The sequence below is a fragment of the Apodemus sylvaticus genome, chromosome 22 (genome assembly GCF_947179515.1).
Source record: "Apodemus sylvaticus chromosome 22, mApoSyl1.1, whole genome shotgun sequence".
Taxonomy (NCBI): domain Eukaryota; kingdom Metazoa; phylum Chordata; class Mammalia; order Rodentia; family Muridae; genus Apodemus; species Apodemus sylvaticus.
Window position 1 is genome coordinate 31,582,223 of NC_067493.1, and position 25,100 is coordinate 31,607,322.

At 53.0% G+C, this 25,100-nt stretch overlaps 2 protein-coding genes across 2 annotated transcripts; both read right to left on the minus strand.

The window, feature by feature from the left end:
* Positions 1–2,325: 2,325 nt before the first annotated feature.
* Spacdr (sperm acrosome developmental regulator) lies at positions 2,326–10,131 on the minus strand. Its single transcript, XM_052167506.1, has 3 exons — positions 9,110–10,131; positions 8,411–8,737; positions 2,326–2,792 (listed from the first exon to the last, which is right to left on the minus strand). Exons 1-3 carry the CDS (start codon positions 9,158–9,160, stop codon positions 2,550–2,552), a joined length of 621 nt encoding a protein of 206 aa, XP_052023466.1. The 5' UTR covers positions 9,161–10,131; the 3' UTR covers positions 2,326–2,549.
* A 1,575-nt stretch (positions 10,132–11,706) lies between these two features.
* On the minus strand, positions 11,707–24,540 carry Tsc22d4 (TSC22 domain family member 4). The gene is made up of 5 exons (XM_052167505.1): positions 24,048–24,540; positions 22,570–23,588; positions 19,518–19,678; positions 12,688–12,736; positions 11,707–12,388 (listed from the first exon to the last, which is right to left on the minus strand). The coding sequence occupies exons 2-5, from the start codon at positions 23,311–23,313 to the stop codon at positions 12,179–12,181; spliced, it is 1,164 nt and encodes a 387-aa protein (XP_052023465.1). The 5' UTR covers positions 23,314–23,588; positions 24,048–24,540; the 3' UTR covers positions 11,707–12,178.
* Positions 24,541–25,100: the final 560 nt, after the last annotated feature.

The following is a 25,100-nucleotide window of genomic DNA, read 5'->3' on the forward strand; positions in this document are numbered from 1 at the left end:
GCCCGTCATTTTACACGGGTACTGGGGATTCAGACTCAGTCCTCGGGCAGCTGAGGGTGACCTGGAACTTCTGATCTTCCCACCTCTACCTCCCTGGTGCCGGGATTACAAGAAGGCATTGCTTTGCCTCATTTGTGCAGTGCCGGGCTTTGAACCCAAGGCTTTGTGCCTTGTGGGCAAGGACTTAAGCACCTGAGCTGAAGCCCCCAGTCTGTGACTTCCACCATACAGACCAGCTGCCGGCCCTTCCCTATCCCCTCTCCTTCCCCCCAGTCCCCCTCTTCTCTCCTGCCCAAGGAACGTGCTGCTAACTTTACATTTCTCTAGCGTCAAGCGCTGCTGACAACTCCCAAGCCCTGCGAACTCCCAAATCCCCCCAAAAGTTTCTATTTGCATTTTCTTGGGGAGCTGCCTCTGCATATGAGAGAGCAGGCAGAGAGAGAAGGGCGGGGCAGGACTGTGACCCCAGCATGCCCTTTCGTTGTCTCATGTGTGCACAACCTCCCTCCGGATACTATCACACCCTCATAGGGCTGCTGCCCCACCCCCACCCGGTCTCAGCTAATGGATCATGGCTCCCATTATCCTGGCCTCCTCAGCCCACCCTGACCCCAGTTCTTCCCTAGCATCACTCAGAATCTCTGTGGCTTCCAGACAACCCTGGGAAGCGTTGTTGCCCAAGGCTCTCGGTAGGGTACAGGCAACGGAACCAAATTTCTTCCCCAGCAGATGACTCTCCTGCAGCCCCAGGTGGGCTTCCTTGGAATCACAACTACCGAGCCCCATATGACATCACACTCCAGCCATCACGGCACACGAGAGAGAGAGAGAGAGAGAGAGAGAGAGAGAGAGAGAGAGAGAGAGAGATTGAGAGAGAGACTGAGGCAGAAGGACCAGTAGATGGTCCAAGACCATCTTCAATCTGCATGCCGAGCCCAGCCTGGGCTGCATGATCTATGTATCCTTGTAGGTAAGACGGCTGCCACCAAGCTTGATGACTTAAATTCAATCCCTGTGACTCACATGGGCGCGAGAGAGAACTGATTGTCATCCTGCCCAGTTGTCATCCAGTCACGTGAACTCTGTAGCACACATCCACTCTCACACATACGCCAAGTGCAAACAAAAGACGTAATTAAACGTGTAATAGAAACAATCGAAAAGCGGGCGCTTAGGGACATGGCTTTGTTGGTAAAATGTCTGCCTAGCATCCTACCTTACATAAAGAGTTGGAGGCCAGATGGGAGCGCCTGAGACTTTGTCTCAAAAACAAAAGGAAGGGCTGGAGACTGCTCAATGGTTAGAGCCCTTGCTGCTCTTGCAGAGGACGAATTTGACTCCCAGCACCCACGCTGGATGTCTTGCACCTGCCTGTAGCTCCAGCTCCGTGGGATCCAACACCCTTTTCTGGTACCCACCTCCTGACACACGTGCGTGTGCACACACACACCGACATCCTTAACTGGAAGGCCTTGGATAGGTCGCTACACCACCCTTTCTCTTGGAATTGCTTAGATGAAAGTCAGGGCTGCTACCCAGCGGGCATGATGCTGTTGCTATGGTTACTAGCTAGGCAGAGCCGGCAGAGGCGATTCATCTCAGGAGGATGTAGAGATGTAAGGACTGGGCTGGTCCACTTCTGACATAGAAAAAAAGACACCTAGGGGTTACGTTCATCCATAATTGCACAACACACACATACACATATACACACACATACACAGATACATACACGCACACACACATACATATACACACACATACACGCATACACATATATACATATACACACATAAACACATGCACACATCTATATACACATACACATTTATACACACACATACATATACATATACACACCCACACACATACAGACACACATACAGACACACACGCACACACATGCACATATATACATATACACACATATACATGCATACACATATATGCACACATATACACACATGCACACATATACACACATACATATACACATTCACACATATATATACACACATACATACACACACATGCACACATACGCACACATATACACACATGCACACGTATATACACACATACATATACACATGCACACATATATACACACATACATGCACACATACACATATATACACATACACACATACATACACATGCACGCATATATACACACATACACATTTATACACATACATACACGCACACATACACATAATATATACATACACACACAGTGGGTGTTTTCTTTCTCTACATAGACCACAACCCCCCCCTTACCGCCTCTCATGAGCACAAACTACATCTACTCAGAAACATCCGGTATTTATTTCTCACTATTCAGATAATTTTTTTTTACAAATTGAATAAACACAGAGAAGGGGAGTGTGTCCGACCCTAGGCCTGGTCTTGGGGTTCCGGTGAGATCTGACAGTATGGTCAAACGTCTCCTCACCAGCAGCTCTGGCCCTGATGGCCTTGAACCCCTTCCTGTCACCCTTCCGTAAGAGTGAGGTGGGGGGCTTTCAAAAGATCTGGGGCTCCCCTGCCTAGAGGGGACTTCGGGCATCGTGTTTGAGGCCCTGCACTGGTTCCGAGTGGCGGGAAGTATGGGAAGGCTGAGAGCGCATGCGGCGCCGTCTGCGCCTCTCCTGCCTGCGGGCCAGCTCTCGTAGTTGTTTGCGAATGACCCAGAGCACCAGGTACACTTCCCGAAGCATCTCCGCCTCTGGTGTGCCCAGGACCGAGCGGCTCCTCGTATGGGAGGAAACTGAGGCAGCACTCATAGAAGACTGTAAAAGAAAGAAAGATGGTGGGGTCAGGAGAGGATGGATGAGCCGGGTGGTGGTGGCAGCACTTGGGAGGCAGAGGCAGGCGGATTTCTGAGTTCGAGGCCAGCCTGGTCTACAGAGTGAGTTCCAGGACAGCCAGGGCTATACAGAGAAACCCTGTCTCGAAAAAAACCAAATCCCAAAAAAAAAAAAAAAAAAAAAAAAAAACAGGAGAGGATGGATGGACCAGCAAATAAACAACAAAGGGGTGGACGCCTCTTGCCTCCTCCATCAGATTAGCACAGGCATCACCTCCTCCAGGAAGTCCTCTCAGCTTGCATTATGTGATGATCCTTTCTGCCCTTATGTTTGCCCTGAGCTTCCATGTTTCTTTTGCTTTTTTTCTCCCTCCCTCCCATTCTTCTCTTCATTTAGAAGTATTTGTGTATCTCAGTCCAGATTTGAAATGCTATGTAGCCTTGAATACCTGATCCTCCTGCCTCCACCTCCACCACCACAAGGGTGCTGGGGATGGAACCCAGAGTCTCATACTAGGCGAGCCCAGCAAGAACTGAGCCGTATATCTAGCCCTGGGTTAGCTCTTGGCGGTCTTATGTAGCCCAGGCTGGCTTTAAATTCAGAGTCCTGCCTCGGCCTCGAGTCCTGAGATCTTAGGCGTTTATTTCCTCCGTCCTCTCTCCTGCGTTTTCTCCTTCCCTCTCTTACTTCACCCATTCGTTTTCCTTTCTGTTTTGTTTGCTTTTTTGAGGCAAAGCCTCACGCTGTTAATCCAGGCTGGCCTGGAATTCACTACAGAAAACTCAGGCTAGCCCCAAACTTGAAGACTCCTTCTGCCTCCACTTCCCGAACGCTGGAATTACAAGGCGTGGGCCACCTTGTCGTGTTTTCTCTTTTCTTTTTTTTCTTTTGGATTTGTGCTTTTTTGTTTGTTGTGCAGGGGGTGGAGGAGGCATTGTTTGCTTGGCTTTTCAAGGTAGGACTTCACTGTGTAGCCCTGGCTGTCCTGGAACTCACTCTGTAGACCAGACTGACCTTGAACTCACAGACATCCCCCTGCCTGTTATCTCCTAAGTGGTGGGACTCAAGACATGTGCCACCACAGCCAAGCAACCTATTTTCTTTCAGTAAGAATAATTTGTGAGACACAAGGCGTGTGTGTGTGTGTGTGTGTAGGAAATAGCTTAGTGTGTTAGATCAAACATCAGGTCGAGAGCTGATTCCCAGCTCCGTATAATAAACCAAGCGGAGCACAAGGGGGCTCTGGCCAGGTCCAGGTTCAGTGACAGACGCCATCTCAAAAACTCTGCGTGCTAGTGCTGAGTCCCAGCACTTGGGAAAGAGAAGGCAGATCTCTTAAGTTTGAGGCCATTTTGGTCTACACAGAGAGTTCCAGGTCAGCCAGGGTCATAGTAAGATCCTGTGGGTTTGTTTTTGTTTGTTTGTTTGTTTGTTTGTTTTAAAGCTGAGAACAGTAAAGGAAAATACTCAACTAATACAGGAAAGTGGCCAGAGTGGCAAACACCTTTAATTCCAACACTCCGGAAGTAGAGGCATGCGGAACTCTGTGATTTCGAGGCCAGCCTAGTCTACACAGCGAATTCCAGAAATAGAGCTACTGTCTTAAAAACAACAAAAAGATTTGTGTTATTATCATTTTTAATTATGTACTTGTGTGCATCTGTGTGTGTGTGTGTGGGGGGGGTAATATTTGAGTGCAGTGCCCACAAAGACCACAAGAGGGCAGTGGATTCACTGGAGTTGCTGGTGGTCCTGAGCTGCTTTAGGTGGGTGCTGGGAACCAAAGGATCCTTTGCAAAAGAGGTGTGTGTGCCTTAAGAAAATAAAGGAACTTGGGCTGGAGACGGCTCTGTGGTTAAGAGCACTGACTGCTCTTCCAGAGGTCCTGAGTTCAAGTCCCAGCAACCACATGGTGGCTCACAACCATCTGTAATGGGATCCGATGCCCTCTTCGGGTGTGTCTGAAGACAGCTACAGTGTACTCACATACGTGAAATAAGTAATTCTTTAAAAGATAATTTCTGTGTGTGTTTGCCTGTCTATACATATGTATGTCTGTGCACCACATACCTATCCGGTGCCTGAGATTACAAGGGGACTTTGGATCCCCTGGAATTGGAGTAATAGATGGTTGGGAGCTGCCGTGTACATGCTGGGAATTGAACCCAGGTCCTCTTGAAGAGCAGGCAGTGCTCTTTTTTTGAAAGATTTGTTTATTTTATGTATGTGAGTACACTGTTGCTCTCTTCAGACACACCAGAGGAGGGCGTCAGATCCCATTACAGATGATTGTGAGCCACCATGTGGTTGCTGGGATTCAAACTCAGGACCCCTGGAAGAGCAGTCAGTGTTCTTAACTGCTAAGGCATCTCTACCACCTGCAGACATCCCTAGTTGTGCATTTATTCCCGTGTATGCTGTGTGTATGCATCTATATGTGCTTTAATTCTATAAAACTGTATCACGTGCAGAAGTGTGTATCTAACCACCAGTCAACGGCATCGCGAGAGTTACTAATGTCACCCTTTTATCGTGAAGGTAATCAATTTGTTTCATCCCCTTCGCTGTCTTGTCTCTCACTACCCCTAGCAGTACTAGGGGTTAAATCTGAGTCTCAGACATGTTAAGCAAGCACATCACTGCTGACCTACAGCCCCGGCTAATGTCATCTCGTAACCTCCCCCACACGGCATCTGACCACCACCAAACCACTGAACATGTCCGGAGTTTCAATATCTTATCTTAAGAATGGTATAGAGAAGCCAGGTGGTGGTGGCGCAGGCCTTTAATCCCAGCACTCAGGAGGCAGAGGCAAGCAGATTTCTGAGTTTGAGGCCAGCCTGGTCTACAGAGTGAGTTCCAGGACAGTCAGGGCTACACAGAGAAACCCTGTCTTGAAAAAAACAAATCCAAAAAAAACAAAAAAGAAAAAAAAAAAGAATGGTACAGAGAAACTTGCAGTTGGCAGGATGTTTGTGCAGCAGGCAAAAAAGCCAGAGGCTTTATCCCCACTACTACATGAACTGAGTGTGGTGGTGCACACCTATAATCCCTGGATTTGGGGTGGGGAGGGGGCCGGCATTCAGAGGGCCAGGAATTCAAGGCTACAATAAATACTGAGGAAGTTTGACACCAGCCTGCAGGATACCTTGTCTCAAAAAGCAATAAATAAATAAAATAAATATAAAAAGATGTTGTCGCAGGGCGGCCGGCGTGCATGCCTGTAATCCCAGCACTCTGGGAGGCAGAGGCAGATTTCTGAGTTCAAGGCCAGCCTGGTCTACAGAGTGAGTTCCAGGACAGCCAGGGATACACAGAGAAACCCTGTCTTGAAAAAAAAATCAAATCCAAAAAAACCAAAAGAAAAAAGATGTTGTCACACCTGATTAAACATCTCCAAAGCTCTTCCTGTTCTTAGGGTTAAATTCACAAGTCTACCACCTGGCCATCTACCCTGTCATTCATTTATGCGCAGTGCCTATTCAAATAAGTCCTTTGCTCTCCCACAAGCCACTCCCCCAGCCCCACCCCTCTTTCCCGCCTCTCCCTATGCCCTCACCCCCCCCCCCACTTCCTCCATTTCCCCTTAATTTTCACCAAGCGGATCAAACTCCTTCAAGCCTCAGTTTCCCTGTCTCTTCATCTATGAGAGTATATTTGATGTTCCATGCCCTGTTCCTCATAGGACCCCCTCCTTTGGTCCTCTCTACCCGCAACATTACTCCATTTGAGTTTGAAACCAACATGGCCTGTTTGCGCCCCTGTCTGCCGCCTCCCTGGTCTGGATAGACTCCGCTTACCGCTATCTCTGCCAAGCTTCACAATAGAAGAGGTGCTACAAAGGACTGGCCGCACACGGGAGGGAGGGAGCTGGACACGGCCTAGCATGCATGAAGTCCTGGGTGGTATTTGCTCATAATACCAACACCGAGGAGAGGCGGGCAGGAGGATCAGGAGAGTTCGAGGCCAGGAAAGATGGCTCAGCTGGTAAAGTGTTTGCGGTGCAAATCTAAAGGCCTAAATTCAGGTCCTCAAATCCTCAGAACCTACGTAGAAAGCTGGATACCAAGCCGGGCAGTGGTGGCACATGCCTTTAATCCCAGCACTTGAGAGGCAGAGGCAGGCGGATTTCTGAGTTCAAGGCCAGCCTGGTCTACAGAGTGAGTTCTAGGACTCCACAGAGGCCCTGTTTCAGAAAAACAAAAACAAACAAAAAAAGCTCGATACTGTAGCATATGTCCATAGGTACACAGCACATGTATCTGTAACCCTAGCACTCCCACGGTGAAATGGGAGGAGGCAGGAGAATCCCCAGAAATGCTTAGGACAGTCATCTACAGCAGTGACAAACAAGACTCTCTGTGGAGGGGATGGAAAGATGGCTCAGTGGTTAAGAACACTTGCTGCTCTTGAAGAGGCCTGGTGTTCAGCTCCCAGGATCCACAACACCCTGTGACTCCAGCTACAAGCGATCTGACCCCTTCTCCTGGCTTCATGGGCACCTGTGGACACGTGGCGTGCACATGCGTGCTGCGCACACATACGTGAAAATCTAATAACACGAAAAGACTGACACCCAAGGTTGTCCTCCGATTTCCACAAGCATGCTATAGCACAGGTGTAACTTACACACACATGAAGAGAGGGAGAGCTTTTTAAAAAAAGAAAATGAAAAAGGAAAGGAATTTGGAGATGAGGGCAGTGATACACACTTAATGTCAGCACTTGGCAGACAGAGGTAAGAGGATCGCTGAGGTCCAGGGCAGCCTGGTTTATATAGGGTTCCATGCCAGTCAGAAGACATGTTGAGAACCTGTCTCAAAATACAAAACAACAACCACAACAACAAAAAACTCTAAAGAGCTGGTGAGAGGGCTCAGCGGTTAAGAGCACCAACTGCTCTTTCAGAGATCCTGAGTTCAATACCCAGTAACCACATAGTAGCTCACAACCATCTGTAATGGGATCTGATGCCCTCTTCTGGTGTGTCTGAAGAGAGCAATGGTGTACTCATATACATAAAATAAATAAATAAAATTTTAAAAACAAAAATAAATGAACAAAATAAAAATCTTGGGGCCAGAGAGATGGCTCAGCAGTTGAAAACACTTGCCAATCTTGCAGAGGCCTAGGACCTGCCATCAGATAGCTAAGAGCTCCAGGTTCCCGGGGTTCTGACAATCTTTTATCGCCTCCTTTGGACAACTGCACATATATAGTGTGCATACAGATGAGCAGAAACACACACATATCAATAACTTTTTTTTTTCCAAGATAAAGTTTCTCCATGTAGCCTTGGCTGTCCCGAAATTCTGTCAACCAGGCCGGCCTCAAACTCAAGAGATCCATCTGCCTCTGCCTCCTGTTTCCGGGATTAAGGTGTGTGCTACTAACTGACCAGCTTTTAAATTGCCTTTTTAAAAAAAACATAATCAGAAATAAATTGAAGTAGGAAGTAATTGCAGTTATCCTCAGCTACATAGCAAGTTCCAGACGATTCTGGGCTACCCGAGACCCTGTCTCAAACAAAACAAAAAACCCACCGCTGGAGAAGGGACAAGAAGAATGCGTCTCGGGATTAGAGATGGGACAGTACACACCTTCCACCTACACAATCTCCAACCGGACTGCAGCACGGAGAACATAAATGTAGAAACTGAGTGGACCACGGTCATCAGGGAGCGACTGTCATGACTCAAATGACTCTCTTCATCATGCAGGGAAGATTTTTCCTTGATCGAGGCCAGCACACTGGGTTCGAGCATCCCTGGGCACACATCCAGGTCAGCGACCATGGCCTCTTTGTGGGACTTGACCAACTTTACAGTGTCAAAATCCACGGAAGGTTTCTCCGGTCCCTTCAACGGAGGACACTTCACATGCTGATCGGATGGGCCTGACTTGGTTAGGCGTTTCCAGAACAGGACCTAAGATAAGACACAGGGTGGGCTGGATAGCTCAGTGAGTGGCTCCTGCCAGATAGCCCTGACCGTCTGATGGGTCTTTGGCTCCAATGAGGAGAGGAGAAAACCGATTCCCAAAAGTTGTCTGTGTCGTGATATGCACATTCCTCTATACATAAAAGTAATAGAAACAAAACACAGGGAAGAAAGAGGAGACCCCACAGTAAAGACAATGACGTGACTTTCCCACCATCCAAAGTCCTTCCCCACGCATCTTAAAGCCTCCCCTCCTATCCTGTCTTAAGCTAAAAGAGGCCAAAAAAAACCCCAGGAACAGCCCAGACGACACAAACCAGAACTCCTGTCTCACGGCCATCTTGTGTTCGTAAAACTCACCCAACTGGGCAGCTTTCGCCAAATTTGCCTAATCCATTTCAAGAACTTCATGACCGAGGCAATCTTTCTTGACACCACAACCGAGGCAATCTTTCTTGACACCACAAGTCCAAAGTATGGCACAAAGCCAGCATCTGAGGTGCAGGAGGGAAAAGGCTACAGGCCAGTGGCCACCACCAGAGAGGACTTGCAGGTACTGAGGAGCTTCAAGCTCAGAATTGAAGGAAGAAATAAGAAATCCCAAAGGGGCGTGCCCCCCAGTGACTCATGACAGACCCTTCCTCCCCTCCCTGGGACAGGGAGAGGAGTCGAAGTGGGATGAGAACTTAGAGTGAGGGAGTGTTCTAGATCATTGTGAGAGCTGTCTGGCCCCAACCCCCCAAGGACCTTCCAAGACCCTCAGAACCAATCATTGACGGCCTTGTGCCCCCTGGCCCAAGGACCAGGATAATGAAATCAACGTTGATCGACAGCCCAGATACTCTTTAGGCATCCTCTGTGGATCTTGCTAGGTGATTTTTACAATAGTACTTCAAGGTAAGTGTTTGTTGAGTGAATACAAGATTTGTAAAAACTGGATTTGAGGGGGGGGGGGCCTGGAGAGGTGGTTCAGCCATTAGGAGCATTTGGTGCTTTTCCAGAGGACCAGGGTTCTAGACCCAGGATCCACGCGGTAGTTTACAACCTTCTATAACTCCTGTTCTAGGGGATCCGACGCCCTCTGTTGGCCTCCACAGGTACTATGCACCCACATGACGCAGACACACATGCAGGCAAAACACCCATACACATGAAATAAAAATAAAATAAACTGGACTTGAACCAGACATATGCCCAGAATCCTAGCACTTGGGCGATGAGGCAGGAGGATCAGAAGTCAAAAGCTAGCCTCGGCAGGTTAGGGAAAACTGCTCCTTCAGTAAAGAACTTACCACACAAGCATGAGGACTTGTGTTTGGGTCCACCCTCCAGTGGTGCATGTCTGTAATTCCAGTGGGGAAGCTGAGACAGAGGATCGCTGGGGCCTGCTGGCCAGGCAGTCTGGCTCCATCCGGTAACACTAAGTCCACCTAAGGCAACCTCCAGGCTGTCAGAGGCAAATGGATCGCAAGTTCAAGGCCAGCCTGCTCTACAGAGAAAGTTCCTGGACAGCCAGGGCTACGCAGAGAAAGTGATCAAAGACACCCAATACTGTCTGGTCTCTCCACGCATGTGTGCACACCCTCACACGCATGCGTGCACACCCTCACACGCATGCGTACACAGAAATCAATGTCAGTCTTGACTACATAGTAAGTTCAAGACCATCATGAGCTGGTATATACCCTCTACCTAGACAACTAAAGACTGAGGCCATGAGTCCGTGGGTAAAGAGGAGGTATTGATCATACAAGCCTCGATTGGGAGTCAGTGATAAAGTAACAAACATTTACAGTACCAGCGCTCCTAACAAGAAATGCGAGGCTATGATAAAGGACAGCTAGCCAGTCGTCCTTAGCAAGGACGGTCAAAGAAGGTCAAAGGTGAGGACTGACACCCCCCCCCACACACACACACACACGTTTATCCTCTGGTCTCTACATGTGGACAGCAGCACACAGTGAATTCATGAAGAACACCCGTGATCCCGGCACACGGAAGGGTCAGGCCTTTAAGACCACTCTCAACAACACGGTAAGTCTGGAGTCAGGCCGGGCTACACGATACCCAGGGTTTGGTTTTGTTTTGTTTTGTTTGTTTTTGAGACAGGGTTTCTCTGTGTAGCCCTGGCTGTCCTGGAATTCACTCTGTAGACCAGGCTGGCCTCAAACTCAGAAATCCGCCTGCCTCTGCCTCCCAAGTGCTGGGATTACAGGCGTACACCACCACCGCCCGGCTACAGTTTTAACCACCACACCCCGACCCCAAATGAAGATACAGGATCCAAACCTCCCCAAATGAAGATACAGGATCCAAACCTCCGCTAAGACTTCCTCTCTGATGCCCAGAGGCAAGGCTGTTCTCCTTCAAGTCTCTGACTGCTGCTGCCTTTTCCCCGCCACTAGATGGAGCCCTTCTTGGCTTCCTAGGTCGGTCTGGGAGAGGAGCCCAGGCTGTCAGGGAGGAGCCTGCTCACCCACTGGGCCCAGTCCTCCTCCAGCCAGGGGTGGTGTAGAAGCCAAGGCAGCCTGCCAGGCCTGGCGAGGGCACCGTGTGCCCAACGAGCCTGGCCCACACCCAGCCTAAGACAAGGGGCCCATTCAGGGTTCCCTGCCCTGTCTCCAAGCAGCTACCCGGGTCCAGCCCACAAGAGGGGACACACTGGGAAGCTGGGGGCGGATCCTCGCACTCACCAAAGACTTCATTGTCAGCCCCCCCCCCCCATACTGCCAACCACCAGCACGTGGGCAGACACCGCCCCCTACCTCTTTGCTAGGCCTTTCCAGGGACTAAGACCATTCCCAAACCATTTTCTGGTATCTTCTCCGGGGTGGACCTGGGATCTTGTGTGCGTTTGTGTGTGTGTGTGTGTGTGTGTGTGAGCGTGCGGGTGTGTGCTGGGGACAGGGTAACTAACTACATAGCTACACACAGCAAACAGCACACCAACCTCCATATTCAAGTTTCTTCAGAATTTTTTTTTTAATTATAATTATTATTTTAATAACAACCTGAATCCGAGAAGTTGAAGATACTGTCCACACACCCTCCCTGGGCAGAAGAGAGGGGGCACTTGAAGAGAACGGGGGTGGGGCCTGCCAGGGAACCTCCAAATCTTTCCAGGCCATCTACTGCTGAGGGGCTCCCCAGAACACTGATCCCCGGGGTAGAAGGTGGGGCTGGGTTCTCTCATGGGTGAGGGGCGTCAGATAAACATCCCCTGCTGGGTTCGTTCTCTTGCGGCCAGGCCTGAGGACTCCGGGGAGCCCGAGTGGGAAGGGACCGGCCAATACTGAGCCTTCAGCTCCCGTCCCTGCGCACTGGGGTCTGGCGTCGGCCTTAAAGCTACATAGGACGAGAGGCAGGCTGCTGGCCCAGGCCCGGCAGCCAGCGGCAGCCCCCAAAGGCACATTGTGAGGGAAAGAAGGCTCAGACGGAAGGCCCGTTGGGTGCGGAGGGCCCGAGCCTGGGGAGCCCCGAAGACGGCAGCTGAGCCAGCTGCTCCGGGCTGGCCAGGGCGCGCAGCAATCCATTCTCCTGCTCCAGCGCAGCGTTCCGCTCGGCCAGGTCTCGGATCTGCTCCTTGAGCACCTCCACCTCCTCTCGCACGGCAAACATGAGGTGGGACTTCACCAAGTCCTGGACCCCAGGGACAAACAAGCCATCAGGTCCCCCCCCCCCCCTGAAGTCGTTATGATATCCACCCCCCCCCTTTGCCCAAAGGAGGGGACAGAGGTTAAGGGAGAAACAGGGCAGCGGTCCAAGGATGAGGGGCAGGACTCAGACAGGGATGGAGCAGAGGTTGGGGGAAGCCAAAGGCTGAAGTGGAGGATGAGGGTGACGGTAACCAACAGGAACGGTTTGTATTCCCAGGTAATGGGAGGGATGCTAGCGACACCGCTAAGGGACCTCTTGGGACCAAAACATCTTTTTCTTACCATGGCTTGTTCGATCTTGTTGTCAATGCCAACCAGGCTTCCGGAACCACTGGAGAGACATGGGGGGGGGGGATACAAGTTGAGGAGGAACCCCAAGTCAGCTCTGCTGCAGTCTTCCAGGTGCTCCCTGTTCTAAAAGCCCAGGTTATGCCCCACCCCGCCCAAGTACCTGTGACAGTAGAGGATCAGAGGGAGGAGGCTTTTGTCCATCCCACAGCGGGATGAAGGTCGACGCCCAGGCGCCCCCAAGCCCTGGTGGGCAGGAGGTCCCGACGCCCCCCGGATGGGGGATGACCCCCGTGGGGAGCATGGGGAAGACACGCAGCCCCTTTTGCGGGGTGCCCCTGGCGCCATCCCTACCACTCGAGTCTCATAAGATGATACCAAGGACTTCACAGAGACCCCTGGCTGGGACATTCCTGAGGTGGGGGTCATCAGTATCCACTCCCAACCAAAAAGGCCGTGTCAGGCGGAACGCCTGGGGGGCTCAGAGCCCCCCTGGGCAGAGTTGAGTTCTGCGGATGGATGCCAGGCAGGCAGAGAAAAGACCGGACTTACCGATTGCCGGTCTGACAGATATACACCCTGCCCTCCCCCTCAGGGCAAGGCGCAGTTGCTATTGGTTCCTCGGGGACACGGGGACCCCCTCCCTTGGCTCCACAGTGGGCGGGAATTCCCAGACACACATGGTCTGTGCCAGTGTCCCCTTCGCACCCTGGCACCACTCCCGGATTGGAGGGGAAGGGGAAGCGAAGTCAGCTGGGAAGAGGGGGCAGGGGAGGGGCTATAGGGCAAGACGGCTGGCGTGGGGAGGGGCTTGAAGGCGAGACCTAGGGCGCCTGTCCCCACCTATGCCTTCCTCTCTGCCCTGTCTGGATTAACCACAGCCTCCTTCAACTTTGAGAAAGGGAACAGACAAGGGGGCAGGGTAGAAACACACACACACACACACACACACTTCGGGTGGTTCTCGAAACCTGCGACAGAGGATACCCCACTTCAGTGAAGGAGAGAAATTGGAAAGGTTACCATAACAACAAAAGCACCCCTTCCCTCCCTCATGTCAGGAACCCTGTAAATCAAAAGCAACCTGTATGGGACCTGAGACCTGGGTATGGAGGTCTTGCAGTGAGTCATGGATTAAAAGAGAGAGGGTGAACACGGGACATTGGCTAGAGAGAGGCAGAGACTTTAAATCGGTAGTTGGGTAATCAGCCAGGGAAAGGGCGGTCTGGCTGCAGTTCGAGCAGCGGCCACCAGAGGGCAACTCACGCCTGACTCAAATGCCCCGGGGCTCAGGCTCCCGACTGGCACCAGGCTAAAGAATCTGGTTCTTACTCAAGCCCTTCTGGTCACCCAGGACTTCCTAGGGTCTGCTCGCCCTGCTCCAGCCTCCAAGGTCTCCCCTTAGGCCGCCCGAGCAGAGGAAGCAGGTTTTTGTTGCAGTCACCTGAGCCTCTTTTCTCCTTTCCCTAGGGACACGGGGTCTCCAGCCCCGTCCCCTCCCAGAGTCAGGGTGCCACTTGCCTCCCCGCTTAGCTTAGCTTACATTGCTAACTCTTTGTAGTCCCTCCCCACTGGCTGTCAACCTCAACCTGCTTTCCTACAGGGGGACCCATACTCGGTCCAAGGTGACCCTTGCATGAGGCCTGGCTGGCAGAGAGGGAGCTGGGAATTTTCCATTTCCTGGCCAAGCTCTGGGTGCAGGAGGTGCTGACAGGTACAACCAACCCAGGGGGTGAACAGGCTAGAAAGAGCAGGATATCAGTGACTAAGGACACCGGGCGGGGGTGGGGGGGCTCCAAAGGCAGGGGACACAAGAGATGCTTAACAACGGAGGTGGGGGCCAGACGGGTTGGCGGGAAGGGGGCTCAGGGGGTAGATTCTGGTTATTAAACCTGACTTGCCTGAGCTCCATTCCAAGAACCTACCTTGTGGAAGCAAAGAACAAACTTCCCCAAGTTGTCCTCTGACTTCCACAAGTCTGCCATAATATACCTGGACACACACACACACACACACACACACACACACACATAATGAAGAGGAAGGAGGGAGGGAGGAAGAGAGGGAGGGGGAGGAGCAGGAGGAGGGGGAGGTGCCAGTGTCAAATTTGTTTTCAAGATACTTCAGTCCACAGTACCTGGGAGGGGAGCAGGCTACGGAATAAAAACCCAACACCCCCTCCTTCCAGTCCACAGAGACACCCAAGATGGACCAGAAAAGAGGTGTCAGCCCTGCTTGGCGGACTCCGGGCAGAGATGCCAAGTTAAACCCTCGACTCTTGCCAGAAATGAAGGAATAATACAACAGCAACATTTGTCGGCTGATTGATGGCTATCTTGTGTTTGTCTAGCTCAGGAGGATTCTGAAAGCACTTCCCCTGTGCCATCCGAGCCTTAACACTTGAAGGGACGGGGACTCTGGCAAACCCAGCCCGCCAGGTGCCACAATCCCCTAAGCAACTCTGTAGGAAGGAGGGTGAAATGTAAAATATCCCCGCCCCTGAGACACGTCTTGCCGTCAACCTGCAAACCTCCATGACTTCCAACCCGGGTCAGGCTGAGACTGAGAACAGAAAGGGCACCCCCCGGGGTGTAAGTGGACACAGCAGCCCTGAGGGACAGACTCTTGGGTCCAGGGGTGAGGGCAGCTCTCGAGACGGGTCTTTCCATCTGAAGGCGGAATATGAGAGAACGGAAGACACAAGCTGTCTGAAGAGCTGGAGCCGTGGGCCAGCACAGCTGCCCACAGACGCTCGCTCTGGGAGCCCTCAGAGGTCGGGCCTGAGGCCAAGGAAGAGGAATCCAGCAATCCTGTCTACACTCTCGCCTAGATCTGATTCTGTAGTGCCTTTGGGGGTACGCAGGGCAGAGGCTGGGCCAGGGAGGGGGAGGGGCTGGCTCCTTGCTCCAGTTACTGAGAGCTGTCCCTGCCTCTGTCTTAGCAAAAGGACATCCTAAGGACCGTTGCCACCTCTTATCCTCTTGGGAAGCACACACTCCAACGGGAAAGAGAGTGGCTATAGATTGAGGTCGAGGTTCACAGACTGGCTGAGTGACCTTGGATGTGTTTCCAACCCCGCCACCCCCAACCCCCCTTTCCTTTAAGTTTCATCTGGAAAGTGAGGAATCATGGGATTGCTTTTACAATTTCATGAAGTAAGTGTGTGGAGGGGTCATCCAGATGGCTCAGTGGGTAAAGAAAGGCCGCTTTCCACAGAGCGTAATGACCTGCTCTCTGACCTTTGACCTCTGTGGTACAAAGTGGTACTCGCATATACATACATACATAACATAAATATATACACATACATTAACACACATATATTCACAAATATTAACATATATACACATATTAACACACACACACAATTCACAAATAAATGGGAAAAAATGTTAGCAGGAATTAAGATAGCTCAGCAGGTATAAAATATTTGTGCTATGAGCGTGAAGATCTGAATTCGATCCCCAAAACCCAAGTCAAGAAAGCCAGAGAGTAGTGGCACATGTTTATAACCTCAAGCCTGGGGTGGCAGGGGCAGGGAAACCCATAGGTCTAGCTTGTCAGCCAGAATGGTTGACTCAACAAGTCCCAGGCCAAGGAGACACCACCACCCACATACAAGGTAGATAACTCCTGAGGGGCAATAGCCAAATTTGTCCTATGTGTACCCACACACACATACACATATGCACATGTGTGTAGGACACACAAATGAACACAAGAAAGCAAGAACAGGACACACACACATACAAACACAAACACATGAAAGCAAAAAAGAGCAGTCCTGGAGAGGCCTGAGGGAGGGGCCCGCCTGTCATCTCAGCCTCTCTGGAGGCCCCGGGCCAAGCGATCTGAAGATCTGGGGAACCTCAGTGAGACCCTGCCTCAAAGCTGAGAATAAAAACAGGAGGACGAGGGCAGGGTGGGGCTTTGTTCTGTACCTCAGTGGTAGATAGCACCGGAAAACAAGCACTGGACCCAAAGGAAAACATTCAAAGTAATGTAGCTTTTCTCCCTCAAGGCTTTGAGAACCACCAGCTAGACATTTGCCTACTCTTGCATCCTAACCAAGTATCTCCCAACCTGTGTGGGATCACAGATCTTCCAACCAGGAGCACAGAGTCCGAATTCACCAGGCACATCCCGTTTCCCCATCCCAGACCCAAGGATGGGTGAGGTACCCCCAGCACAAGTCGGCACCCCGGTATTTATCACCACAACCCATTTTCCTTCTCAATAGGGACATGTCACACCACTTGGAACCTTGCGTCTCCTAGCTCCAAGGGCACAGGTGAAGTGGGGTCTACCCACCCCATTCCTAGGGGGTAGAGGATGGCCCAGCCCAAACCCGCTGGCCCAGCAGGGTGAGGCACTGAGGGGCTGGGTTGGGCCAGAGCCCCAGAGCCTTGAAGGCTGGGAGCAACCGGTCAGACTAGGGTGTGCAGAGCGGGTGGGACAGAGGGTGGGGGAGGGGACCAGGCCAAAAGAATGGTGTTCTGGAGGCTTCAACAGGTAGAACTCTTCGTGACAGAGAAGCCGGAGGCCTGGGATGGACAAGGGGTAGAGGAGGGACACGAAGCCTTTTTGCCAGGGGACTTCCCAAATTGGGGAGTGTGGGGGGGTGGGACACGCTGAGAATAGCATCAGATGGGGCAGGCGACTCTCTGGCCCTGGCTGACCTCACACCTCACACATTCCAGAGAGCCAGCTGGGAGGAGGCTCCAACGCTACTCTGCCCTGCCCTGCCCTGCCCTGCCCAGCACTAGCCCCCTGCCCTGCAGTTCACATATACCCTGCCACCCCTTCCCCTCTCCTTTCTGGGTCTCCGCCCTCTCATGGTGCCCTCTTTCATGGGCCAGGGTCTAATCCCAGAAGATGGTACCACGAAAGGGGAAGGTGTCAGAGAAAGACTCATCTACAGTCATAGGTGTCCTGGGGACACCCCCTCACTTAGACCCAGTCTTTCCCTTTCCCAACAGAAAGTCCCTCCTCTGAAGGGCCTCCAACAGGAAGTCCCTCCTCTGAAGGGCCTCCAACAGGAAGTCCCACTTCTCCCTCCAATGAATGCAGAGGCTTGCTAGCTCTTCTGCCCAGAGCCTAGTGATCTGGCGTGGTCAATATTCCCATAAATACAAAAGCAAACGTCTGCCTACCGTGTCACCAAATGAGACTTTCACCCTCCGTCAGCCAGGCCACTGGAACTGTCCGGCGTTGCCCCTCGGTGACCAGGCATTGCTAGGGGAGGCCTTGGTTTCTATGCTCTTCCCAGCTGGGATGGCCCCGTCCTCTCAGAGGACAGGACTTTAAATCTATTCTTTCCTTCCTTCCCTTCCCTCCATCCCCTTTCCTCGCCCCGCCCTTTTTTTTGAAAGATGGTTTCACATAGCCAAGGTTAGCCCTTACAGTTGTTCTACAGTTGAGGATAACCCTAAACTTTGGATCTTCCTGCCTCAACCTCTACCCCAGTGCTGGAATATAAAGCATGTACTACCTGGTTTATGCAAGGGTTGGGACCACAGGCTTCAAACACGCTGGGCCAGTTCTCTAACTAACTAAACTACATTCCCCAGGACCCACGATACACTAAGTGTGATTGTTTTGTTCTGTTCTGTTCTGAGAAAGGGTCTCAGCCTACAGAGTTCAAGTCACTCTCCCAAGCTGGTTTCTTTCTTTCTTTTGTCTCCCCACCCCCACCCCGCCAAGAGTGCAGCCCTGGCTGTCCTGGAACTCACTCTAGACCAAGCAAACCTCAAATTCAGAAATCCACCTGCCTCTGACTCCTGAACCCTGGGATCAAAGGTGTGCGTCACCACACCCGGCTCCAGGCAGGTTTTAAACCCACGGTGACCCTCTTTTTGAGACAGGGTTTCTCTGTGTAGCCCTGGCTGTCTTGGAACTCACTCTGTAGACCAGGCTGGCCTCGAACTCAGAAATCCGCCTGCCTCTGCCTCTCAGAGTGCTAGGATCACAGGCGTGAGCCACCACTGCCCGGCCACAGTGACCCGCTTAAACCAGCCTCCCAAGTGCTGGGATCACAGTCTGGAGCTGCCACACCCAGCTCCTCCCACTTTTTTTTGTAAGGGGGGGGGGACGACGACAGGATCTTCCCGCATAGCCCAGGTTGGCCTTGAAAGCACAAAGAGTGGCTTCTGAATTCCAGATCAAGGGTACACACCTTCCAAGCAATGTGTTCTTGGTACTAAAAATTCCTGGGCCCTAAAGTAGTTTGTGCAGATTCCAAGGATTGCCACAATCCTGGAGCAGCATAAGGCATCCTTTCCCTTGGGTCGGGAAGGAAGGGGAGAAGTCGATGGGAAGGCACCAGTTGCCTGCTCACACCTACTTTTATTTTTTTGACATAGTATGACATGAGTCTACGCCGGCCCTGAGGGGGTTGACGGAGCACTGGAGACTGAACCCAAGGCCTTGTGCATGCTAAGCACAAGCCACACACTCGAGCCGCGGCGGCCCCAGCTGTCTCCCCACCTCCCCTCCCCATTTTCTATTCTTGTCTCCAGCACGCGCGCGCGTGCCAATGGATTTGATTCTGAAGCAAATGACCTCTAGATCCACAAGAGCTCTGGAATCTGACAATGACTCCCTTCTAACCCGAAAACTCTTGACTTCATAGTCCTGAGCCACGGAGTCCCACCCAGCTTTCTCTACAGGGCGCGGGTCCTAAGCGCGCGTCACCTGGTGATTATACCCCTGCCAGGTCTCTGCTTACGAAGTCCTTTTTCTAAGTTCATCTCGGGAGGAAGGTATCCACAAGGCGGAGTGGCACGGGTGTGACCGCGGGTGTCACCCTCGGGTCTCCCACCTACCTGTCGTCATCACTGTCCAGGTGACCACTGATGGCCAACATGGAACGAGCCAGGCTGAGGCTCTGGGCTGCTGCAGCTCCAAACGGGTCCGGAGACTTGTGGACCAGGCTGGCATCGAAGTACAGGGCTGGGGAGTTGGGGCGAGAGTCGATGGGAGGCGCCTGGAGGCAGAAGAGTGGGAACCATCACACAGGGCGAAGGCTGGGAACAAGGCTCAGCTGGTAGGGACGGTGTGCGCGTGCGCAGTGGGAACCATCACACAGGGCGAAGGCTGGGAACACCGCTCAGCTGGTAGAGACGGCGCGCGTATGCACAGCGTGGGCGGTGCCACCTTACAATTTCTCCCTTTCCACCCATCACATCTCTTCCTAGCTCTGAAGCCCCCCCCCCCTTTCAGACTTGCTAGAAACAACAGGCAGGTACCAGGAGTGTGTTCTGGAGGGCCAGAGGGTACCAATGACGGACCTAGCTAGGACTCCTAGTTAGAGGCTATTGTACTTAGTATCTTTTTTGAAACAAGGTCTCCTGTAGCTCAGGCTGGCCCCAAATTGACTGTGTACCTGAGGGTGACCTTGAACCTACTTACTTCCCAGCCTCCCTGTCTCTGTTTCCCAAAGGCTGGAGTTATAAGCATGCACCACTATACTCAGTTTATGAGCGGCTACGACTCAAACTTAGGGCTCTGCGCATGCTGTCCAGTAACCCGGCCACATTCTCAGACCTCTCCTTCCCCAACCTTCTTTTCTGAGACAAGACCTCAGCCCAAGCCGATCCAGAACCTTGCTATGTAGGTCAGGCTGGCCTTGAACTTGCCACCCTCCTGCCTCTACCTTCCCCCAGTGTGTGCTTCCTCAAAGCCACTCAAATGTCCTTACAGAGACACTTCCCCACTGTTTAGCTAGTCCACCGAACAGTTTCATTTTTCATAGCGTCTCATACGATTTGAAATTAAAGCCTGTATTGTGTCTCACACACACACACACACACACACACACACACACCACTGAAGGTGAGTTTGTTCTGTGGCTGTCTGCAGAATGAAGGAATCCTCAGAAACGGCCTGTCCACACCCCACTACCCTGATGGTGGCCTCTTCAACTTCTTGGGGACCAAGGATGAAGTTCAAAGATTCTCTCCACTCTGCCTTTGGGGGTGGGGTGGGGCTTTGTGAGAATGGGAAGGGGAGGGAGGAGCCCGGGTGTGGACCCACATAACCCAACAGGCAGCGGCAGGGGGCAGCTGTAAAAGGGCGGAGGTGACAGGAACTGGACAAGAAGCTTCTATGAGGCTCCTGAGAGGCCTCCACCTCAGGGAGGCCGACAACAGACAGTGGTTAGAGGGGACGCAGGTATCACCTACCTCCTGTCCACCTCCCTCAGCAATTTACAGACCGCGAAACTGAATGAAGAAAGTCTAACTCTTGAGGCAGGGAAACAGTGACAGTCACAAGCACACAGGAAATGATCGAGGCCGATCATCGGGAGGAAGGAAGGGGGCGGGGCTGGGGACACTGTGGGGCAACAGACAGGGTCTACAAACCTAAGACAGGTTCTCGGGCTGTGCCCGAGGAGAGCAAAGAGGGCCGTCGAGATGGCTGAGGGAGTAGAGAGGCTTGTGGCCAAGTTTGGCAGCCTGAGTTTGATCCCACATGGCTGGAACCCACATGGTGGAAGGACTGAACTGACTCCCAGTTTGTCCTCTGACCTCTACACGCACACCAGGATGTCTGTGTGCCCACACGCATTAACACGTAAATTAAAGAAATAAATATAACCAAAGTAGAGCCAAGAGTCATTGACAAACTTGCCCTGGGAGAGTCTGGGGACAAGGACCAGGCAAGCAACGACAGCTTATCCAGGAGACTGAATATAATAATAATAATAATAATAATAAATAATAAATAATAATAAATGATAATAATGATAATAAAAACTGAGAAAGATGGGAAATTTGCACCATGTAATGGGGAGCTGAAGGGCAGGAGAGGGTAGGAGAGCTGGTCCTGGCCAGTTCTAACAGGGCTCAGGCTCAAGATATTTTTACACTGTGGTTGGAGCTCATGGCCAGGAAGGGACAGAACCCTCACCCCCAGTCCCTCCCTGCTCCCCCTGCCAGCCAAGGTGTTATTTTCTCCACAGCAGAAACATCCAACTCTCCCAACCCTAAAGTACCCAACCTCCAACACACACACACACACACACACACACACACACACACACACACACACACACACGGGACACAGGCATCCTGCCCCCAGCCCAGACTTGCGGGTAGCTTCCTCTTTTGGAGACAGGAAACAGAAAGCGCTGAGAATTTAACTCCTTCCCTACCTCCCACTCGATGGCCGATGAGGTCACCCCATCCCACACTCCGGGAGAAGCTCCCGGGTCTAGGGTGCTAGAAACCCACTAAACGTGATATGCCCCACCCCCGGGCTGGTTGCTCTCTAAAGACCCACAGGAATGCCTACCTTTTATGGCTGCCCCAAAACCCTGCCAGCTCCTCCCCCCAAGGGCCTAGGAAGCCACCCAGCTGAGGCCTCCACCCTCATCACCTGGAGCTTGAGAAGGTGAAGACATGGGGGGGGGCGGGGGCAGGCCACACAGGCCACGGGCTTTGTGGAAACAGTCACGGCCAAGGACAACAACGTGAAGGCCACAGAGAAAGGAGAGAAAGAAAGAAAAGAGATGGAAAGGAAAAAGGGAAGGGGGAAGGAAGAAGGAAGGAAGGAGGGAGGAAGGAGGAAGGAAGGAGGAAGGAAGGAGGGAGGAAGGAGGAAGGAGGGAGGAAGGAGGAAGGAAGGAGGGAGGGAAGGTGTATGTGTATTCAGATGAAGAAAGGCTGGGAGAGAAAAAGGATTTCACAGTACAAATTGCAAAAAAGAAAGAGGGGACTTTATGCCTATCCAACAGGCAGGTGCTATAGGGGGTGGGAGGGCAGGACGGAAGTTGAGGCGAGGAGGCCCAGGATATAGGTCAGACGGCTGAGTACAGTAGGTCTCGCCCCGCCCCCTCCCGCCCCGCCCCCCTCCCCCCACGAACCCACTGCTTACCTTCCCTGTCTCCTCTGGGGCAACTAGCTCCATCCTCAGCCGAACTGCTCCATCTCTTCTCCGCGAGAGTGGAGGGGTTCCGGCTGCTGAACCCCCAGACTCCACGTCTACCCTCAGAGAGGGCAGGGTGTGAGCACTGTCTCCGGTCCCAGGCCCTGGGGGGCGCTGTTGGGGTGGAGAAGCTGACAGCGGGGGTGTCTCCACCTTAGCCTTGCCAGGTCCGGCCAGCTGGCCCAGCCCCCCTGTGAAGGAGCGGGCCTGTGGTCCAGGAGAAGTAGGGGGCGGGCGGAGCCAAGAGGTGGGGCCCTGAGACTGGCCTGGCTGCGGGATAGGGCTGCCTATGCCCAAGCTGGCCAGCTCCAACCTAGAATCCAACGATCTGCCGCCGGTGCCTCCCGAGGCCCCTCGAATTCCCTCCAGAAGCCGACCGAAGCTTGGGGGCTCCAGATCTCTCTCGTAAACATCCACACACGTCCACCGACCGCGACGATAAGGCTCTCCCAAACCTTGGGGCAGCTTCACCACCCGGAAACGGGAGGCAGGGGCTCCAGGTGGCGGAGAGCCATTCCGGGGAGTGCCCCTGCCCCCTGGATCAGGGTTGGGGTCCCCATTGGGGAGGCGGGGCGGGGGCCCAGCGGGAGCCGGTGGGGTAGGGGGATCCGAAGGCCCTGGGCTTCCTGGGCCCTCATAGTCCGTGGTGACGCTGGTAATCTGAAAACTGCTTTTCTTTTTACCACCACTCATGGTCCCTGGGGCTCCGGACTGGGCTCGGGTGGGGGAGGGGCTGGGCTCCTGGAGAGGGGCTCAGGCACCTCTGGAACAAGGGGGCCACATGGCAGGGACATCGGGGCCCCTGGGGACGTCTGGGTCCGACATGGCAGGAGGGCCTTTTGGGAACTTGGGGGTGCCTGGTTAGTGGCTAGAGTACAGAGGGGAGGTGGCAGGAGGGGGGGGCGGGGGGCAGAGGCAGGTTTTTCCTGCTGCTGTCGCTGCTGAAACCCCAGAGCTGAGCTTGCAAACTGGAAAAAAAAAAAAAAAGACAGAAAGTGAGCGAGAGTGTGTGTACGTGAGCAAAAGAAGAAGAAGAAGAAAAAAAAAAAAGCAGGGGCCAAACCACCTCCGGGGCTTCCTCTCGGGGGAGCCGCCTGGGGAGGGGGGTGGGGGGAAGGAAGAGGAAAGCCACTAGAGACCCGGAGACAAGTAGAAATGACAGACCGGAGCGGAGGGGACCGAATTCAAAACGCCCAGAACAGGAAGAAGCAGCTGGGACCCAAAGTTGGACATTTCATGCTTGAGATCCAAAGTCGTCCCCAACCACGAATCTCCACGGCCAGGGGCAAAGGGGTGAACCGGCTCCTCCCCTGAAAGGGCCACCCCGAGGCCTCAAGCCCACCCCACCCCCATTCCAGTTCCCCCATCGCTGGTTAGGCACTGCCCGCCAAGCCAAGCGCCCCGCCCAGCCCGGGAGAACTACCTACCTCTCGGGCCTCGGCCACCGAGCTGAGCTGGGGGAAGACCTGGGCACTAAGATGTCTCTCTCTCTCTCTCTCTCTTTTAAACCCTAAGGCCTCCTAGTGCAGGCCACGGCAGGCAGCGATCAGGGGCTACCCCGTGTTCCCTGGCGTCGGCATCTCACTCTGCGAGGCATCTCGGTGGAAAGTTTGCAGTCGAGACTAGAAGCAGCCGGCGCTTCCACCGGGGAGCCCAGGCGCAGCCTCCGTTGCCACTCCACGGGTCTTCCCTGCTGTTGTGGGAGGGGGCGGCTCAGCCCCCCGCTGGCTCCGGTCCCTCGAGTGGCTCCCTCTCTCTCTCTCTCGAGGCTCCTCCCACGTGGCCCCACTGGAAGTATCTCTCGGCTGCTCAGCTCCGCTCCGGCTCCGTCTGGGTCTCGGGCTCTCTTTCTGGGCTGTTGACAACCCCCACACCAGGAAGTCCTGCCTTCTCGGGCCTGCTCACTGCTCCTCTCCTCCTCCTTCCCCTCTTCCTCCTCCCTCCTCCCTCCTCCCTCCTCCCTCCTCCCTCCTGAGGCTCCCTGCCAGCTGGCCCGGAGCCAAGCCTGCCACAGCCGCAGCCGCAGCCGCAGCCTACAGTTGCTGCTGTTGCTGCCGCTGCTGCCGCTGCTGCTGCGGCCCCAAACTGGCTGCTTTAACCCTACACCTGCCAGGTCCCAGGCGACTCTTCCTCGGAGGGAGGGGCATGAGGGCGGAGAAAAAGAGGAGGAGCCTGCGGGAGGCCAGGGATTCCCTTACTTGTAGGCTTTTGCTGCCATTGGGCTGCATGTTCCCCAAAAAGAGACTCTAGGAACGTGCCAGACATGTTCTGGGTCCCTGATTGTCCGCACATACCTAGTAAATGTGACCCACTGGCTGGGATTTGTCACAGCGTCTCTGGGGTTCGCCGTAAATTCACGAGAAACTCCCCCCTTCCCCACTCTGTTTTCAAAAGCGAGCGGCTATGAAAATTTTCAAACGTGCCCCAAAGTAGAGGAAATAGGAGAATGAACGCCCACGCGCGCCATCGTGGACTTGTAA

Bases quoted from the DNA above. Each gene is read 5' to 3' on its own strand.
- Spacdr (XM_052167506.1), bottom strand. From the start codon at position 9,160: ATGAAGTTCTTGAAATGGATTAGGCAAATTTGGCGAAAGCTGCCCAGT. The intron at 8,738-9,109 runs GTGAGTTTTACG...GTCTTATCTTAG, and splicing joins GGCGAAAGCTGCCCAGTTGG to GTCCTGTTCTGGAAACGCCT. The intron at 2,793-8,410 runs GTGTGTACTGTC...TTTCTTTTACAG, and splicing joins GGAGATTGTGTAGGTGGAAG to TCTTCTATGAGTGCTGCCTC.
- Tsc22d4 (XM_052167505.1), bottom strand. From the start codon at position 23,313: ATGAGTGGTGGTAAAAAGAAAAGCAGTTTTCAGATTACCAGCGTCACC. The intron at 19,679-22,569 runs GTAAGCAGTGGG...TTCTGCCTCCAG, and splicing joins CCCCAGAGGAGACAGGGAAG to GCGCCTCCCATCGACTCTCG. The intron at 12,389-12,687 runs GTAAGAAAAAGA...CCTGGGGTCCAG, and splicing joins ACAAGATCGAACAAGCCATG to GACTTGGTGAAGTCCCACCT.